This window comes from Emiliania huxleyi (genome assembly GCF_000372725.1).
Source record: "Emiliania huxleyi CCMP1516 unplaced genomic scaffold EMIHUscaffold_10, whole genome shotgun sequence".
NCBI classification, from domain to species: Eukaryota; Haptophyta; order Isochrysidales; family Noelaerhabdaceae; genus Emiliania; species Emiliania huxleyi.
The window spans coordinates 122,347-141,674 of NW_005202427.1; the positions used below are offsets into that span (position 1 = coordinate 122,347).

The following is a 19,328-nucleotide window of genomic DNA, read 5'->3' on the forward strand; positions in this document are numbered from 1 at the left end:
CCTGGGCCAAGAGGGACCCATTTTGACAATCAAAATTTCCCTCAAAATTTGGGGCCCCCCCTGAAAATTTGCGGATCAAAATTTGGGGGGGCCCGGATGGAAACCTGTTTTTTGGCAAACCCCCCCCCCCCCCCCCGCCCCCTTGCCCTTGTTGGGGTTGTCCTCGACAATGTCCATCAAGCAGGTCGCCTCCAGCAGCGTACGCAGTACTCAGCGGGTTTTGCCCCCCCCCCCCCCTTCCCCCCCCCGCCGCCTTTTATAGAAGCCCCTCAGCCGGCGCGGCGATCCAAGACCGCCGACTGGCCCGGCGTGCAATGAGCACTGAGAGCAAGCCAAGGAGCGCGAAGACAAGTGTGCCAGCCAGAGACACGGGCGCGATTTGTGCGCTTCGATTAATGGGCGCGCCACCATCCACCAGGAAACCAATGCTGGGTTTCTTCCAAAAGTTGACCTTGACGTCACGTTGCGCGTCTTCGACTTTGATCACCTCTGCCACCCCGTCGTAGCTGTCGCTACCACCCCAATTCTCGACGTCCCGCTTCACCTTGTACGTGGTCCAGCCTGGCTGCCGCTCAATCGTGACCTGCGCAACCTCATCTGAAGCAAATTGTTGCTCGGTGCAGCACCAGCAGCTCGGCGATTCCCCGGCTGTGCTGGGGACAAAAACAGAATAGATGCCGAGGCACTCGATGCTGCCTCTCACAGCCGCATCACAAGTGGCGTTCGGCAGTTCCGTCGGCGCTGCGGGCGGCAGTGGCACATTCTTTGGCCTTTTCCGCTCTGGACAGCCGCCCAGAGAGTTGAGCTTGTAGCCTGGCCAAGTGCCCGTTGTGATCTTTGCCTCTGCTTTGGCTATAGCCGCCGCCTCCTCCTCCTCGGTCCAGAGCGGGCCCCAGTCCCATTCCCCGTCATCGTCCCACCCGACCCCGCCCACCGAGCCTCCGAAACCGCCCCAAAAGCCGAGCGGCATGACGCCCCCGACCAGACAGAGGCCGATCAGCATGCTGCTTCCGGCCTCTGTGGTAAAACGCTTTGATATTTGTCGCGCTCGCTTTTCTTCTCGACCGTTTTAGCCCCAACTGATCATGAAAGGGGGGACGTGGCCCTGAGTTATGTGTACGCCAACTGAGGGTGTGTGGCAGCCAAGCTGGCTATGTGTCTTGTGAGCTTGTTTGTGTCTGTGTGTCGCTCGTGCGTCTCGTCATCATCTGTCTCGCGTCCACCCATACCGAGAGAAGAACTCTCTCCCCATATCGCGTTGGTGTCCAGTCCGAGCCTGGCTGTTCTTCACCTTCCTAACTAACTAACTGATCATGTCCGTTCTCCCCCTCTGGACCAAAATCTATCTTCGGGTATGTTCGTAGAGCCGCATGACTGAATATCTCGAGCGACTTCTTTCTTGTTCCCCGACGACGCTTGTTCTCCGAGATAGATGTGTGTGGTCCTACCTACTTACTAAGATCTAAGTAAGGAGGAGAAGAACAGCCAGGCTCGGACTGACACCGGCGCGGCGACAGGCAGGAGTGACGGCACTACCCCCCCCCCCCCTTCGCCCTCCCCTCGCGACTTGCTTGGGTAGTTCACATAAGCGCCACAACCCCGGGCCCGAACGAAATCGCACAGAGACATGCATGCATGCGTAGAGTTCACACATCACAGCTCTGGACCAGGTGCTTGATTACGTTACCGGATCCCAGCGATAAGCTCCCGAATTCCGGAATCCGGCCGCCGATTCCGTTCCCATGCAGGTGTCATCATGCATTTCCTATAAGGAAACGACCATCAGGAAACGACCATCTGTAGAGGCAATCGCCGTCCGGAGGCTTCCTTCGGTCGTCCATTGCTGCGATTTCGCCGTCGTAGTGGCCGTCGCCCGAGATGACGGCATCCGAGGCCGGGTCCTCGGGGGAGGAGGTGACAGGGGAGGTAATGACGCGGGAGGAAGAGCCGAAGCAAGCGGACTCTTCAGACCCGCCAGACAGTGATGATGATGGCATTGATCGTGCAGGCGCATTTGATGTGGAGAGCCCGAGCCGGTTTGGAGCGCCGCCCAAGCACAGTGGTTGTAACTCCAACACGCCAGGGAACAAATTCCGGATCAAGAGCAACCAGATGCGGAACCGGTCCGTCTCACACCCGAATCTCTCCAGCGAGGCCCCCAACAGTGGCCTGCAGACAGCCCCGAGGCGGCGGCTGATTGGGTTTGGGTCCAAGCTGCCAGGGCAGCAGGAAATGGCGGCTCTCCGGGCGCGGCAAGCGGCAGCCGAGCTGCTTCCCGCCATGCTTACCTCCGCTCTCTTCGCTACGCTCCTGCTGCTGCACCTGGGCCGCGTCCTCGCCTGCAGCTCGGGCACGCCGCAAAGCCTGAGCGCGCTGATGCCAAGGAACTGGGACTGGAAGTGCGTCGGGGACCCGATCATGAATCGCCGCTTCGTCCCATTGCACGCGCTTGCTGTCTGCGTCTTCTGCACCCGCTTCGTGCTCGAGCTGCGGAGCTGCTTTCAGTTCCTGCGCCGCAGCTGGAGGCTGCGCGCCTCGGATACAGCGCAGGATGCAGCGATGCGGCTGGGTGCGCCGACAGCGCCCCTGCGACCTAGCCTACACACGCAGCGAGTCCCCGCTACCCCTCACCCCTCCACCCCCCCCCCCCCCCCCCACCCCCCCCACCCCACCCCCCCACCCCCCCCACCCCTCTCACCGCCTCGATCACGGCGTGCAGGGGAGAAGCTCGAGCAGTGGCGTTCCCACGCGGCAAGCGTTGGCCAAGACAGCACCAAGGTGCTGCTCGCGCGGCTCGCGGAGGTCTTCATCGCAGTGTACACTCTTTGCCTCTTCCCACCCATCGAGGATATCACATACGCACCCAGCTCGGAGCCGTCGATCGTAAAGTTGACCCCGGGCCCGTCGCGTCCTTGCGTGGACACGTCCAACCAATGCGGTGACTGGGCTAAAGCGGGCGAGTGCGAGAAGAACCCGCGCTTCATGCTGAGGACGTGCTCAAAAGCGTGCGGCGGGTGCGGCGCGACAACGTCCGCCCCCCAGCCCACCGTCGAAGACCGCGAACCGTGGTGGCTCGGGACTGAATACTTCTACGAGCCGTGGCCTGAGGAGGCCCCTCGGACGGTCGCCTTGTTCGCTGGGAGCCTGCTGCTGGGGCTGGCTGCCTTGAGGCTGCTCGCGCCGCCGCGTGCTGTGCAGACGGCGCGCGGCTCCGCGCATTCCATTCGTACCCCGCCAGCTAACGACCCTGAGCCCGTCTTGCCTCCCGCCCCCTCTCAGATCCTCATCGGCCCTGCGCACTACTTGCTGCTGATCGCGCAGCTCATCCTTGCGGTCGGCACGGCGCTCTGCCGCGCGCCCGCCGTAGCGTGTGCCATCATCAGCGGCGCCGCAAACGCAATCCGCTGCCGCATCATCATGTTCCTCGGCGGAACAGCTCCCGCCGTGGCTGAGGAAAAGGCTGCTACCCGGGTGCCGAGCCCTGCGAGGTCGCACAGCGAGCCCTCGCCGCGACGGCGCCTGAGCAGGTCATCGAACCAGACCCCGAGGAAGGCAAGGCTCAAGTCGCCGCCCGTGATGACGGAGGCCGATGTGACCGACTGCAGCAGCTCTTCCCTCACGGCCGATGAGGTCTCTAAAGACAAATGATGATCCCCTCTGTGCCGAGTATTGCATGAAAAACGCAAAAACCAAGTAGTCTTGGGTGTAGCCTAGCTTGGGTGCCGGGTGTACTTTCTTTCTTTTGAAATGCTGCGGGGAGTTTTCTCTGGCTATCCCCCAAAATAAAGAAATCGACCCGAAATCGCCTCTCCAGTGAAAACACTCTCCCCACAAGTGTGTCTCAAGCCGCGGTGTTCTGGCTACTGGTGCTTAGAGGTGCCGAGAGGTCTGTAACCTAAGGTCTCAGTGCAAGGTCTAGGCGGAAGGACTGTGGCTGCAGGAGCAGGTACCCATCACGGTGTTCACGCATCACCCCATCAGGCATCAGCCATCACTTTTACCTGTGTGTGGGGTGAATCAGAGATTTGTGTCGTTACGCAGCCCAGGGATTTTTGTTTGAGTTTCCCAAGTTTTAGGGGGGTAGGTAGGTACTAGGTAGTCGTGCTCGTGGGGCCCGGCAAAAAAGTCGCAGTCTCAGCCTGCAATTCTTCTTCTCGTGTGCGAGGTCTCGTAAAATTCTTCTTCTGGCGGACGTGCTATACAGAACAAGCTGACGCGGGCCCAATACCTCGATGAGGTGACTTCGACCACTAAGAACTGGCTGGGGCTGCAGAAGCCAGAAGCAGCGTATCTCGGTCGTTCTTCACACGGCAATCGCAGAGCAGATTGTGAACGAGCTTGCCTGTGGCGGGGGCGGGCGGGTGCACGGAGCTAAGTGCCTCGCCGCCCTCGCGGGAGTCGCTTAGGCGGCTCCCGAGTGTACCTGTGTTAGTCCCAGTGGCCCAGTGCGCGCCAGTCCCGTGCTTTGTAAAATTCTTCCCAGGTGTAGTTTATTTTTGCTTGGCCGGCACTCATGATGAAATTCTGCAAAACCCCGACCGGCCCCTGCCCTGCCCCTACCTACCTACCTACCTACCTACCTACCTACCCTACTTATGGGAAACTCAAAAAGAAATCACGGGATGGGTGAAGGTGGGGTACTATACCAACTAAAGTGATGGGTTGGTGGTACTCTCCTGCAACCACAGTCCTTCCTGTGACATGGCAGGCCACTCTCAAGCCCTATACATGCATGCATCAATCAGTCAGATCACCCACTTGGGGAGGGTTGACATCGTGGTTTCCGCGGAAAATTTCTTTTTAAAAGTCCAGCGTGAAGAGAGGGAAAACCCCGACGCGAGGGCCGAGACCTACCCTACCTACCCCGTCATCAGTGCCGCCGAAGGAAAAATAATACTCAGTGTACCCCATGTATCTTTGTAAGTATCGAGGTCTCGTGACTCGCGGCGAGCCGAGCCAGGCCACGGCGGGGGGCTCGGCCTGCTGAGAGAAGACCTTCCCCGACGGCAGTGACAATTTACCCGACATCAATCTTCGACGGCAAGCTCGAGAACTGCGCCTCCAAAGTCGCCCAGATTCGCCTCTCGCGGCGCGCTGAGTTAGTATCGCCGGTGCGCCAGCCGGCTCTGCTCCACAGCAGGGCATGCCTGACTGGCTCCTGCTAGCCGTGCGTCCTGGTGGCATCCATTGCCAGCTCAGGTAGCCTCAGGAGGTCGCCTCGCGCACAACTCGGCGCCGCACAGCACCGCTCCGCGTTACTACCGAGTTAGTATCGTCGACCCACAGAGACTGCTCTTCTGTAGGTGGAGCCGACAAACGCCGGCCGGGTCGCCCCCATCGCCGCCGCCGGGGCGGCGGCGGCCTCGGCGGACCATCCGGCGCGCCGCGCGCCCGACGGGGAGGTGTTCACCACTCCTGGCTCCTCACCCCGCCACGCCTTCGTGCAGACGCCGTGGCACCCGCCTCAGGCGCCGCTCGGACTCGGTTGACGGCCGCCCAAGTGCTTGGCTCGTGCCCAGCCGACCGGCAGGCGATGCCCACTCGCTGCTAGGCTAATCTCGGGCTGTCCGGCGTCAGTGTGGTGCCGTGAGGGGCGCCGCCCCCAAAACTACGACTATTAGTACCGAGCGGGGGCAGTGCATTTAATTCTGTCAAAAATCGAAATGTGCTCCGTGGGACGTATTGGGCTAGGATCATACGTCCGGGAGGCCCCCCATGCGTGCCGCAACGACCCGCAGTTCTGGTACCACTCTGTTCACGTTCACAGCTCTTAAGTGTGCCATAACTCCGATCATGAGGTAGACGCCTGTGCAGCCAGCCACAGGTGGACAGCAATGTCAATGTCCCAGAACGTTAGCCTGCCACAGATCTTCTTGGTCGGAGTTGGCTACTGCCGCGAGTCACGCAGCCTCGCCCACGTCAACTCGTGGGACGATACGATTGAGTCATGCCTTGACCGGCACGACTGTATCGCCCGCTGCTATGCCTTCCGGAGCTGTGTCGCTGTGGCGTGGGCCGCGACGCCCAAGTCCGACCACTCCCAGTGTCGTGAGCTAGGAAAGCCGCGATGCGTCAACTACATCACCTACTCGGGGCAGCTTGCTGGAGGAACCGACTCCCACGCCCGAGAGTACGAGTGCCTGAGCCGGTACGCGGCCCTGCCGGTCGCGCCCTCGCTGCCTCCTATGCCGTCGCCGCCGCGGCCGCCTGTGCGCCCGCCACCCGCGCCCGTCGTGCGGGCTCCGGCTGACATCACTGGCATCGTGAGCCTCGCCGTGTGCGTCCTCCTGCTCTACCTCGTGCTCGAGGCGGTGCGGCCAATGCCGCTGTCCGGAGAGCAGGAGGCGGCGATCCGCGACGTCTTCCGCACCTTTGACAAGGACCGCTCGGGTGCATGCCGCCACCAGGAAGCCGCAGCATCCTCGCCCACGGTCTCATTGCGACCCCCGCCGCCGCCCGCCTGCCGCCGCAGGCACAATGGATGCCAAGGAGGTGAGCAGGGCGTTGGAGGCGATGGGACTCGACCTCAGCCGGCAGGAGGCGAAGGGGGTGCTAATGCAGCTCGACAAGGACGGCAGCGGTGCGCTCTCCTTCTCCGAGTTCCGCACCTTGATGCACTCAGCGTGTGGCGGGCTGCGCGGGCTGCCATCGCTACGGAAGAATCTGCAGCGGCTCAAGACCGGGCTCGTGTGATGCGGGCTCGGCGCGCGCGGCCAGTGTGAGATCATTCTCATCGGCCGCCGTCCCGTGGCCATCGCCGACGGCATGACCATGATGGAAACGCTGAGACTTGAAATGTGCATGTTGCATGAGAAAATGTGCTGAACCTGGCATACACTCTATACGTGTGTCTTAAACACAGACGAGTAGTACTGTATTACTGACTGACGTATTGCTGTATTGCTGCTGAGTACTCGTGCCGCCGATCTTTGCCGATCTCCGCCAAGCTGAAGTGCTCCGCGCCAATCTCGCCGCCAATCTCGACACAGGCACGTGGGAGTCGCGAAAGCTCGCCTTCGGCTTCGCGCGAAGCCGAAGCCGTCTCTCGCACCTCTGCCAGAGCTCATGCTCTAGCCCATGCTCTAGCTGCAGCGCAACATCACCTCTCATCTCTCCTCGGATGCGCCACAGCGACACGAAAACTGAGCAAGCAGATGGTGGCTAGCCGGATCACCTTCACTACGTCACTTTTCTTGCCGCCTCGCCTCCACTTCTACGCTCTCCTCGTGCTGCAGCTTCATGCTACACGCGAACAGCGCGGTGGCTGTTAAGGCCATCAGGGCTCCGAAGCTGCGGTACATGGACCTCTCATTGGAGTTGATCGCCTCTGTTCGCTCCTCGGAATTCAGCCACTCGGGATCAGGGCGAGAGGCCGTCGGCGGATGCGACGGCGCGGCGGCGGCAGCCTCAGCGGCGGAGGGCGTTCTCGAAACTCCACGCACACGCGTTGCGAGGCAGCGGCGTGGTGCCCGCAGCATGTGCTATGGGATACGTCCCTATTCACAGCAGTGTGAAGGGGGCCCGGGGTTGTGCGTTTACGTGAAGGTAGCGATCCTGCATTTTCTTCTATCAGTGTGCGTACGTCCCAGTATGGATTGGTGGTGCGTGACAACGATTGCAGACCGATTGTGAATTGCATGAAATCACTCTGAGACTGCGTCCAACGAACTCGGGAGCCGCGTCGCGGAAAGGGGGGAAACCCAAAAGACGCGTCGCTCGCACTCCGCACTAGAAAAGTCCGCTCAGTGTGCTCAGTGTGCTCAGAAAGCGCCGCATATGTGCATATGTATTTATTGTCTTGAGGGTTCTGGCTCCGAGCAGGTCATGGGAGATCGCGTTTCTACGGACACCCCTTACCCAGTAAACGGAGCGAGTTGCAGGATCTTTGAGCAGCGTTCCGCCCCTTCCGGCATCCGGGTGGTCGGCGACCGCTAAAGCCGTAGCAAGCAGCGCGCGTGCCGCGCGGGTCCTTCCCCTCCGACACGTTTACAGCTTTGTGTTTTCCTCTGCTTTCTCTCTCTCAACAGACCACAAAGCTCATAACGACCAAAACACCTCTCTCTTCTTCTTACGGCCGGGCAATCTGGGCGTGGGCCATACACAAAAGGCGTAAAGGCCTCGTCAACCCGACAGCTCCTGGCTCACCTTTTTGAATGCTGCCAGGCCAGCATCACAATCCTCCTTGCTGAAGCTCGCCGAGACTATGACGCGCACCCTAGCCGTGCCCTTGGGAACCATCGGGAAGCAGATCGCGGAGGCGAACACGCCCTCCTCAAATAGCTTCGCGCTGAAAGACCTCGCCAGATCCTCATCGCGGAGCATGACGGGGATGATGGGCGTCTCGGAGTGGCCAATGTCGAAGCCGAGGTCGGTGAACCCCTTACGCAGGTAGTCCACATTCCCCCAGAGCTTCTGCACCAGGTGCTCGGACTCGCCCAACATAGTGACAGCTTCCAGCAGCGCGGCGGTGTCCGGGATGGTCAGCGCAATGGAGAACAGCCGTTGCCGAGCTCCCATCAGGTAGCAATCGATCAGCGGCTGCTTGGCGGCGATGAAGCCGCCCATGACGGAGAAGGCCTTCGACAGACTACCAATCTCGATGTCCACCTCGCCCTCGAGCCCAAAGTGGTTCACGAGACCCCGCCCGCCCTTGCCAAGCACTCCTTCCCCGTGTGCGTCGTCCACCATCGTCAGCGCATCGTACTTTTTGGCCAGCTCAACTATCTTCGGCAGTGGGGCCAGATCTCCATCCATCGAAAACACGCCGTCTGTGATGATCAATATGAGAGGGTGCTCTCCGTTGGGCTTGGGCTTCTTTTGGAGCTCCGACGCCGCGGCGAGCTTTGACTCTAGGTCGCTCATGTCGGAGTGCGCGTAAGCAAACTTGTTGCGCACCCCGGCCACCCGCACGGCGTCGATGATCGACGCGTGGTTCAGTTGATCGCTTACCACGATGTCATCCTTGTCCATGATCGTCTGCACCGCGGACGCGTTGGCTGCGTAGGCGCTGCTGAAGCACACCGCAGCCTCGGTGCCTTTGAAGTGTGCAATCTCTCGCTCGAGCTCGACGTGGAGGGCGTGGGTGCCCGCCAGAGTACGATAGCCGGTCCCCATGCCGTACTTCTCGATCGCGGCCTGCGCTGCCTGTTTGAGCCGCGGCTCTTCCGCAAATCCCAAGTAGTGGGACGAGCAGAAGTTGAGATACGACTTGCCCTCGATCTCAAGGTGAGCTCCCTGGCCCGAGCTGACGACGCGAGGGACGGTCTTGAGCGCCTGGGCTGCGCTGAGCTTGTTCCAGAATTTTGCTGTCGTGGCCATGGTGGTCGCGGCGGCGAAAAGGACGTTCAAGGCGAACCATCGTCGCACGAAAAGAAATCAGATTTCGATCCGCTGTCAGGAAAATCCATCTCGCTGGCCTCTCCGCAGGCCCCCCCGACCGCGTCGAACTCATCGGCGCGGGCTCTCTCGGCGACGGGACCGGCCCCAGCTTCGGCTGAGGGCTGACAAGCTGCCGAGCCCAAATCACTGTGATCTGTGTGAGAGTGGTGATTTCTTGTAGAAGGTGGAGGGGAGAGAGCTTACCGGCGGGGCATGCAGTAGACATATAGATTACTAATCCTACGCACAGCAAGTACCCTACAGGGGTCCCGACCATGCGGAATCGACCCTATCCAGTGCTCAAGTGCTCAAGTACCCTACAAAACACGCGCTGCGTGCGCACAGGGCCAGCGCTATCAACCATGCAATGGGGTGCGCGGCGGCTAATACTCAACAATCATGCAGGGTCGGAGCTCCACGCTCCACCAAACGGGCGGCTCTATGAACATTGATCATTGTTTCCCGACCGCTCACGCCGAGCGGCTCACCGGCCGAGCTCGACCCAAGGCCTTCTGTTGTATCTTTCTTTCTTTTCTTTTGCCGGTGGTGTGCTTGCGTGAGCCAGTCCACGCCCTTGTCGTGCTAGTGCTGTGGAGAAGTAGGTATTTTAAGAATTCTTTTTCTTGAGCCATAGAGAGAAAGAGAGAAATTTATTGAAATCGCGGAGAAGGAGGCCTGTGAAGGGGAACGGGTAATCACACCGTAAAATGACAGGCACGTTGTGCTGGGTTGTTGCGAGTATGAACAAAAGCGTCGAAAATTTTCTCGAGTTTGAGGCCCACAGCCGGCGCGCGCTGCCAGGAAGCACCGCTCGCGTGTCGGCCGCACTCCCTGGCACCCAGGGAGTGCGGCCGACCGACCAGACCGAGTAGGCTCGACGCCGCGCTCGCTGTGGGGCTGCCACAAACTCGCCGCCGAGCATGCCACCGAAGGCGTCCCGTCGGAGGTGATGGAGTTTGAGACCTGAGGCTGCGGAGGTGACGCCTGAGGTACCGGCCCGTGCACAGCGACTCAGCCGGCGACCGCCACGGGCTCAGACGAGACTTGTCGACGCGTTCCGGCTCAGCTTCACCGTGGTCATCGGGCGTCTGTCGACGTCAGGACCACCCATACAGCTCGCGGGTTTGAGGTCGCAAGAGCCAAGACGGTGGCGTTTGGACATCCCAACCATCACACAAGACAGCCTGTAGGTGATGGCGGGACGGCGCAGTGTTTGTGGCACTCGGCAGTAGGCACCCGCGGCACGGCCCCGCTGTCGGCTCTCGCGGGCTGCGGAACCGGCCCCAGAACGGGACGGTCCGGGCGAGTGTGGCAGCTCCTGCGCTAGTATGGGCACCCTCTATCATAGCACTACTTATCCTGGTCATTAGAGCTGCCAGGGATAGCGTCAGGAGCCGGTAGGAGTCAAAACCCCTCATATATTTGAGACATCGTGGGGCTAAGGACGACGATAAATATTGATTCTCGCCCCTCTAACTATTGATATTGATTATTGACAGCATCCCCTCTAACTATTGACAATATATTGACATATTGATCGCTGATTTTAATCTCCAAGAGCACCACATGTCGACACTTGTCCCAAACATCGCCTAGATGTGGGCTGAAATCGAAATACGAAAAAAATACGAGTTCAAGGCGATTTTTAATGCGGTTTAAGCGATTTCGAAGCGATTTTGGCCCGTTTTTAACGATTTAGAGCCACTTTCAAGCCCAGGATGGACCCACCTGCTGAGGGAGGGTGTGTAGAGGATGTAGAGTGTAGAGCGCTGTAGAGCTGTAGAGATGTAGAGCGCTCTGGAGCGCTGTAGACAGTAGAGCTCTACATCCGCCGCGTGACGAACTGCGTGCGTTGTAGAGCGATGTAGAGGCGCTCTACAACGTGAAATCTCTACAACAAACTCTACATCAAAAGCGGCGAACGAGGCACGGTCGCTCTCCGACATGAGGCGCGTTGCACTTGCCAGTGCTGCCCTGGCCTTCTGTCTACCCGCCCAATGAGTGGCAGGTGCCTCTGCTGCTATGGCATGCCTCACGGCTGCGACTGGCCGGCGCCTCGGCGCGTCAGCTCGGCTCGGCGTAGTGATAGTGGCCAGCGCAACTTGCCTGGACTCAACGCTCAGCCAGGAGCTCCCGCACGCGCTGGCGCGAGTCATGGCGCATGCAATGCGCCTGAATGCTCGCCTCGCCTCGCGCAAATGCGACCGTCCTCGCAGCCGACAGTCCACCGCCTGCTAAAGAAGCACAGCGACGAATGCGGCACCGGCGACGTATGGCAGGCTGGTCATGACGCAGTTATAGGGTGTTGTGTGCCGTCAGAGTGACTCTCTGTGTAGTCAGGGCCGTCCATCAGAGCTCCAGTAAGCTGGGAGACACCCCATTAGCGCGGCTCGACCTCTTTAAGCCACTGCCTTCCCGGCGGTTTGGCTGTAGAGCCTCTACAACAAACTCTACAGCAAAATCGCGCTCTACATCGCTCTACAACGCACGCAGTTCGTCACGCGGCGGATGTAGAGCTCTACAGCTCTACAGCGCTCTACATCTCTACAGCTCTACAGCGCTCTACACTCTACATCCTCTACACCCTCCCTCAGCCCACCTGACGGTCCTGACCAGCCCAGGCCCAGCCTCTCCTCTAACTATTGCCATATACATTGATATTGATCGCCTCTCTAACTATTGGAGCAATATATTCAATATTTATCGTCGTCCCCTTACGTGAGGCCCAGAGAGTATACTCGCACAACGAGCCCACAGTGATTTCTCTCTTTACTCTTCTTCCCTAGCTTCTTCTCCCGTGTCGCGTGTGCCGTGAGCCCTTCTTTTTGGCGTTTTGCGCGTCTCAATGTCGATACGACCGGCGGTCAATATATCCTACTACGCTCACAGACCCCACCGGACACGCGCCTGTCGCACTCGTGCGGCGGCCACTGCATCCCAGCGCCTGGGGCGAGCAGACAGGCTAAATACGAGAGGTCCACTCAGACTCTCCATCTCTCTGGTTGCGTCACGCCGACCCACGCTCCGGTTTCATCGCATGCAAACCGTACAGCCAGTCGTCGTCGTTGCCGAGGTAGAGCTCCTCCTGTGCGCCCGCCTCGTCGAGCGCGTAATCGAAGCGCACCGAGAGACCACGCTTGCCCGACTGGCAGCCGCTCGAGTCGATGACGTGGCCCGAATACGGTACGTCGCGTGGCGGCTCGCCCTCGGCGCCCTCCTCCTCATACCACGCGGTCACCCGACGGCCCATCGCCTCGGCCGGAGTGAGCCCGTGCAAATCGACGAATGGCGCGGCGCTGAGGCGCTCGGACTTCCACGAGCCGTCGAGCTGCGGCTGCAGAGAGACGAGCTGGCCTGTGGGCCGGAGGGGGGAGGGGGGGGGGGGGGTTACTGTGGTAGTCTAGGGCGCGTGCTGCTCGTGACAGTCGCCTGCAACAATCGCACGCAACTGGCAGCCGTCCGGCGACTCGGAGCACCATTCGAGCAGCGGGAGCGGCGACCCACGGGACGCGGCAAACTCGACCTCGCACACTCTCGGCCGGAAGCGGCCGCCGCCGCGCCCCAGCCGCGCGCTCGGCACGGGTGCCCTCTTGCCCGCCGCGGGCGGCTCGAGCGCCTTTTGAAGCGCCTCCCAGCCGCAGCCAACCTCATCTAGCAACGTGAGGGACGAAGCGACGGCCGCCACGCTCGTCGCTCCCGCCACTTCGCCGCGCCACCAGCCAGCGCGCTCCTGGCCCCACAAGCGCGAGCGACCGGCCGCGCTGATGTTCGCCTCGAGCACTAGCAGCGCCTACGGGACGCGACGCGACGCGTTGGCGGGGGTAGTTGCGCCGAAGCGCCGCAGCCTCGGCGGGAAGGGGAGCACCGCCCCGAACTCGGCCGTGTGGGCGGCCGCCGCGACGAACTCCGTCCACACCGGCCGCAGGGGCGGGTGGTCGGCCCAGCAAGCCGCCGCAGAGGCGAGGCGCTCCTCCAGCTCCTGCGACGAGGGTCCCCACCGTGTCGGTGGAGGAGAGGGGGAAGGGGAGGAGAGGGGGAGGGGGAGGGGGGGGGGAGAAGGAGAGGGGGGGGGGGGGGGCCAAAGGGGGGGGGAAAAGGGGAAAAGGCACCCCGCCCGACTCGCGCCTGCAGCGCGGCGCGCAGCCGCTCGAGGGACGGGGCGATGCTCGGGTGCGGGCGGCGCAACGCAGCGACGGCTGGAGTACGCAATGCCTCGGTCGCCCGGCGGAGCTGCTGCTGCTGCTGCTGCTGCTGCTGCCGCGCCTGCGCTTCCGCCAAGCTGCTGCCCGCGCCGTCGGCGGGCTGCTCGGCGGCGTGCAGCTCGCACTGCTGGGCCACCGCCGCGGCGAGCGCCTCGACACGCCTGGCGGCGGCGGCGGCCTCCGCCTCCTCGCCCTCGCGCGGCATGACACGCGTGTACAGCTCGGGCAGAGTCGGGCTCGCGGCGACAGCGGCGGCGGCACGCGAGTGCTCCCGCCCCTGCTCCCGGCCACGCTCCACTCCTCCGGCCGGCGCCGGCGGACCAGCCTGGGCCATGACGTCCGCAGCCTTGCCGTCCGCCGCCTGAAAGCGCGAGATGGCGGAGGTATGGGACGAGGGTTCTCGGCGAGGGGCTGCGCGACGCCACCCGGAGGCGTCGCCTTGCCATCTGGCGGTGGCGCGGCGGTGTCATGTGCGGCGGCGGCGCCGTCGCCAGAGGCGTCGGGCTCGCGGCCCTCCTCGAGCGGCACCTCCTCGAGCGGCCTGGCCACGCGCAACACCGACTGCCTCAGCGGGCCCTCGCGCACTCCGTCGGGGTGGAGCGCGCACACGAGCTGCGCGAGGGCCCGCGGCCCGGAGAGGGCCTCCCAGCTCGCGGCGGAGCCGGCGAGCGAGACGGGCGACTGCACGAGCAGGCTGCCGGAGCTGCGCCCGCCCAGCTGGCGGTACGTGCGCCCGTGCCGGTCCGTGCCGAGCAGGTCGGCGCGCAAGGCGACGTTGTCGAGGATCTCGTCGGTGTCGAGCTTCAGCCGGCGGTACTTGGCCACCGCCGCCTCGTGCTCGGCGATGGTGGCCCGCATCTCCGCCTCGGACTCCTTGCCTTCCTTGGCTGCCGCCGCCCTCGGCCGGCCTCGCGAGCTGGCCGAGCCAATCATCTTGCCGAGCAGCTCCTGCAGCCGGAAGCGCGCGGAGTGGAGCGCCGCCGCCGCTTTGTCCTCCTGCTCGACCAGCGCCGCGCGGTCACGCCGCTTGGCCGCGGCGAACTCGGCCCTGCGGTCGAGGTGGTCGCGCAGTCGCTCCGACTGGAGCGCGCGGTCGGCGAGCCAGGCGAGCACCTCGACCCTCTGGCAGGGGGTGAGGTCGGAGTACTCGCCCTTTGCAAGGGCGGCCGACACCTCGTCCCTGCGCTCGCAGTACACGCTGAAGTCGTCCGAGACGTCGATGAGCTGCGCGGTGAGGGCCGGCCACGTGAGCGGCAGCCGCGGCGACTGCACAGCTCTCACCCACGCGCCCCACTCGTCTAGCCCCTCGTAGTCCTGCGCCACCGCCTTGAGCATCGCGCAGTGCAGCTCGGCCGCCAGCGAGTAGTCGAGCGCGCCGGCGCACCGCACCGCGTTGGCGAGCGCGGCGAGGGGGAGGGAGCGGAGGCGGAGGCGGAGGGCGGGCCCCAGCCGGGCAGAGAGGTCCCACAGCATTAGCAGCCTGGAGGCGAGGGCGGCACGGCGCTCAGCGGGCAGGGGTGCGAGAGCGAGCAGCCGAGGGCGGCGGGCAGACGCCTCGTGCAAGCGGCGTACGGGAGTTCGACGGAGAGGCGGAGGGGCTGAGGCTGCGGCAGGTCGGGCAGCGGCGGCAGCCGCGCCGGCGGCGGCCCGTGAAGCGTGGGCGGGTAGACAAACGAGGGCGGCGGGGGAGCGACCCCCGGCGCCGGCTCGGGTGGCGGGAGAGAGCGCGACGCGGCGACGAGGTAGGCGCGGTAGTCGGCCTCCCTCTCGATCAGCTTCGCGTCCTCCATCGGAAAGGAGATCGGGAAGGAGAGCCTGCGGAGGAGACTCGCCCCCTCGTGGGAGTGGAGGCGCGTGCGAGAGTGCCCGCCCTCTACGAGGGGACGGAGGCGCCTCTTTCCGCTGCCTCCGCCGCCGCCGCCGCCGCCGCCTCCCCCCTCAGCCGCGGGCGACCCAGCCGCCGCCTCCGACGACTTGTCGGCCGCCCGCCCCTCGTCCCCGTCGCCCGCTCCGTTGGCGGCACGCTCCTCCATGGACGCGTCCATGGACACGTCCCGCGACACGGCCCGCGGCGACAGCTCGGGCTTCGCGGGAGAGACGGACTTGCGTCCGGGCCGCGCCGCCGCCATCGCAGCCTTCCTCTCCTGGATCGCCTGCGCACTCGAGCGGGGCAGCGGTCGGGACTGAAGGGGGGAAGGGGGGGGGGGGGGGGGCCTGCCCGGCGGGTACCCGGGGCGAGGCGCGTGTCTGCGGCAAGGGTGGCGCGTGTTTTCGGCGAAAAGGGAAAGGGGGGGGGGGGGGCGAGGCCTCCAAATCCAACGAGGGTTTCCCCCGCATCCCGAGTTCGAATGGGTCGGGGGCCGCCCGCCGGACTTTTTTGTACCCCCCCCTCTCCTCCTGGGGGGCCCCCTTCCACCTCTCGGACACCAGCTTTGCGACCTGGCTTGAGGGCGCCCCTTCGCCCGCCTCGGCCGCCACCGCTTCGCGCACCGCCTTGGTGTAGTACGCCAGCGCGCTCTGGGGCTTGTCCGGCTCGCCGCTCGCATCCTTCTCGCCTCGGCCGCCGCCTCTGCCGCGGCCGGCGGACTGCCTGCAGGAAGGCTCCGAGAAGGCTCCGAGACGGGTCATGGAAGCGCCTCTGCCGCGGCCTGCGGACGGCCTGCGCCGCTTCGCGTCGGGCTCGTCGAAGACGAACTGCTGCGGCGCCCGCCGCTGCCGCTTGTGCGGGTCCTGCGCCCCCTCTCCCTCCCCCTCTTCGCCCTCCCCGTGGGCGCCGTTGCCGTTGCCGCCGCCCTCCGCCTCGCGCGCCTCCCTCTTCCGCCGCTGCTCGAGCTCCTGCCGGAGCCCGGCGAGGGCGCTGCACCCCTCCAGCCCCTCGGTGTTCGAGATCTGGTCCGCCACGAAGATGCCGTGCGCCACCAGCTCCTGCGGGCAGGAGGCGCGTGAGAGGCGTCGCGCCACAACCCGCGAGAGGCGCCCACCCTCGCGGCGGCGCCTCGGCGCGCAGCTTGAGCGGAGGCGGCCCTCCCTCCTCGACGCTCTTGTTGAGGCCGACGACGTGCCGCAGCAGTTGCTTGAACGACAGGCTCCCGTCCTCGAGGAGCAGCGCGATGGCGCGCGCCGCCAGCGCCGTCCTCCGCACGAGAAGCGTCCAGAGCGGCTCGTACTCGACGGAAGGCGAGAGCAACCTGTAGTCTGCAGTGGCGGTCGAGACCCAGACGCTCGCCTGCAGGTGATCGTACTCGACGGACCACTCCGAAGGCACAAGCCGTACCAGCGGGCCGCGCGCCGCAGCGGCGCCCTCCCCCCCACCACTGCTCTCGCCGCCACACTCGCCGCCGCCCTCGCCACCGCCACCGCCGCTGCCCTCGCCATCAGAGGCAGCGGGAGTGGGCGGCGCTGTGAGCCGTCCCACGACGATGAGCGGTCGCTGGGGCATCGCATCGAGTGCCTGAAGATCGCACAGCATCTGCCTCCCGTCGCACGGCTCGAAAACGACAACCTCGACCAGTGTTCGGGCAGGCAGCCCGCCCTCCTCCGAGGCTTCCGCGTCCCAGGTCGTGCCGAGAGCGGCCTCCTCCAGCAGAGGCTGGTGAGTGAGATCGAGGTCGACTAGGTCGCCGAGAGCCATCACGGAGATGCCGCAGGCAGACGAGGCTGCACCCTATGGGGGAGTCTCGCGGGGCCAGCGTGTGCGGTGGCTTCTTTTTCTTTTTTCCTCCCCTTGACCTTGGGGTAATTAATTATTTGTTAATTCATTATTACTTAATAATCATCGGGCGGCGGCGCGGCGCGGCGGCGGGCGGGGCGGAGCGGGGCGGCGCGACCATCTGTCCTGACCGGGACCTCTGGTCTTTGATGCGGAACAATGGTGGCGCCGCCCTCGACTCACGGGGCTGCCTTCCAGCCGTCGCTGCTCAGGCCGGGGGAGGGGGGGAGACCTCCTGTTCCTCGCGGAACGGGAGCAGGCCCCTCCTTGCCCGGTCTGCGAAGCAGGGCGGTGGTCGTGCCATCTTGGCTTCACAACGAGCACGCCGCAACCGTCGCCGGCGCGCGACACGTTCCCGTCAGCAGGACTGTCCTGGTCGAGAGTGTGTGCCGCCAAGGCGGGACCACTCGGGGACAGTGCCGACGGGACGCGGCTCGAAGGGTGTGGCTCCGCAGCGCGGCTGGCACTCGTCGCAGAGGCCTCACCTTCGAAAAGTCGGGCATGGCTCCACCCGCAACTTTGTCGCTAACACGCGCGCACCGCCGAGCCTGCGGCGGGCGCGCTGCGGCCGCACGTCTACTTCGTCATAGTGCCACGACGTGCGGCCTAGATTTAGCCCACGCGCCTCTGCTCGCAAACACTCACCCATTTGATTGTCGCTGTCCGTGAGTGCGAGATAGGGCTAGCCGCAGGCAGCTAGCCCATGAGGAGGGCGTCCATAGACACCTCACTAGACCCCACATACGGTCTCGTCCGTGCCTTGCGGCCGGCGAGATTGCTAGAGGTGGAGCATGCTGCTCTAGCCTCACATGTCACTTCCTGTCGTCTGTTGTTTGTTGTGCTCTTGTTTGTTTCTCTTGGCACCTTGGAGTGCTGGGGGGGGCGACAGGGAGGATATGGCCTTGAGTTATGTGTACGCCAACTCAGGGTGTGTGGCAGCCAGCTGGCTGTGTGTCTTGTGAGCCTTTTGTGTCTGTGTGTCGCTCGTGCGTGTCGTCATCATCTGTCCAGCGTCCACCCATACCGCGTTGGTGTCCAGTCCGAGCCTGGCTGTTCTTCACCTTTCTACCTACCTACCTACCTACCTACCTGACCTTGGTGGTGGGGTGTGTGTGTGTGTGTGTGTGTACTCACACACTCACTCACCTTGGTGGTGGGTTGGGGGGGGGGGGCGAGCTGCTACGGTTGTGAGTGTCTGTGTGTCTGTGTGTCGCTTCTCACTCCCGTCTCGCGTCCCGACCCATAGTACCGCGGTGACCCGGTGTCTCCACAGAGAGAGGCACAGTCCGAGCCTGACAGCTGACTGTTCTTCACCTTCCTAAAACTAACTAACTAACTAATTGGCACTATACCACAGGACTCTCCGCGATGGGCACCGCTCTCCCGATAAACTATCACAGCATGGACCTGCCGCATTCACACAAACGCGACCGTGCCGAGGTCGACGGGCGTATTCATCGAGAGCAGCTCGTCGAGCCGCTCGCTGGCGCGCTCGATGTTGCCGATCAGGCTCTTGAGCGAGTAGACGAGCGCGTTGAAGGTCAGCGCCTCGTCGTTGGACAGCGACGGCACCGCGTCCAAGCCCGCGTCCCTGCGGCGGTTGAGCGTGACCACGGCGTGCAGGCACTCGGCGTAGCACTCGTCGAACAGCTTCACGGCTGGCGAGGAGGCGGAGAAGCGCGCGCCATCCGCGCTGACGCCCGCCTGCAGCTTCTGCAGCAACGCCCTCAGCGCGTGCACCACCTCCGCCTCGACGCGGTTGATCGGCTTGAGCAGCGGCGCGACGAGGCCCACTCCGCCCGGCTGCAGCGCCGCGAGCGTCTCGTGCAACAAGTCGAGGTCGTCCAGCATCGCGCTCAGAGCGGCGGCCACGCCCCGCACGCGGCCCGCCGGGAACGCCTCTCGCCAGTAGCCTCCTGCGTGGGAGGCCTCGTCGATGAGCGGCCCCAAGTGAGCGAGGGCCGCCCGGGCCGACGCGTGCATCCGGACGCCGCGCGCCTGCGCCTCGTCCTCGGCGCCGGACGGCTCTCCCGACGCCG

The 19,328-nt window shown here is 63.9% G+C and overlaps 4 protein-coding genes across 4 annotated transcripts; 2 read left to right on the forward strand and 2 right to left on the reverse strand.

The window, feature by feature from the left end:
* Positions 1 to 1,929: 1,929 nt before the first annotated feature.
* Positions 1,930 to 3,697, forward strand: EMIHUDRAFT_199354 (hypothetical protein; the record flags this gene model as incomplete). Its single annotated transcript, XM_005793515.1, has 4 exons — positions 1,930 to 2,569; positions 2,720 to 3,471; positions 3,553 to 3,591; positions 3,668 to 3,697. 4 exons carry the CDS (start codon positions 1,930 to 1,932, stop codon positions 3,695 to 3,697), a joined length of 1,461 nt encoding a protein of 486 aa, XP_005793572.1.
* Positions 3,698 to 5,834: 2,137 nt separating this feature from the next.
* EMIHUDRAFT_199357 (hypothetical protein) lies at positions 5,835 to 6,693 on the forward strand (the record flags this gene model as incomplete). The annotated part of the gene is made up of 2 exons (XM_005793516.1): positions 5,835 to 6,390; positions 6,473 to 6,693. The coding sequence occupies 2 exons, from the start codon at positions 5,835 to 5,837 to the stop codon at positions 6,691 to 6,693; spliced, it is 777 nt and encodes a 258-aa protein (XP_005793573.1).
* Positions 6,694 to 8,121: 1,428 nt separating this feature from the next.
* EMIHUDRAFT_62552 (pyridoxal phosphate-dependent acyltransferase) lies at positions 8,122 to 9,318 on the reverse strand (the record flags this gene model as incomplete). Its single annotated transcript, XM_005793517.1, has 1 exon — positions 8,122 to 9,318. One exon carries the CDS (start codon positions 9,316 to 9,318, stop codon positions 8,122 to 8,124), a length of 1,197 nt encoding a protein of 398 aa, XP_005793574.1.
* Positions 9,319 to 18,556: 9,238 nt separating this feature from the next.
* On the reverse strand, positions 18,557 to 19,328 carry EMIHUDRAFT_351175 (hypothetical protein). The gene has a single exon (XM_005793518.1). The coding sequence runs from the start codon at positions 19,270 to 19,272 to the stop codon at positions 18,706 to 18,708; it is 567 nt and encodes a 188-aa protein (XP_005793575.1). The 5' UTR covers positions 19,273 to 19,328; the 3' UTR covers positions 18,557 to 18,705.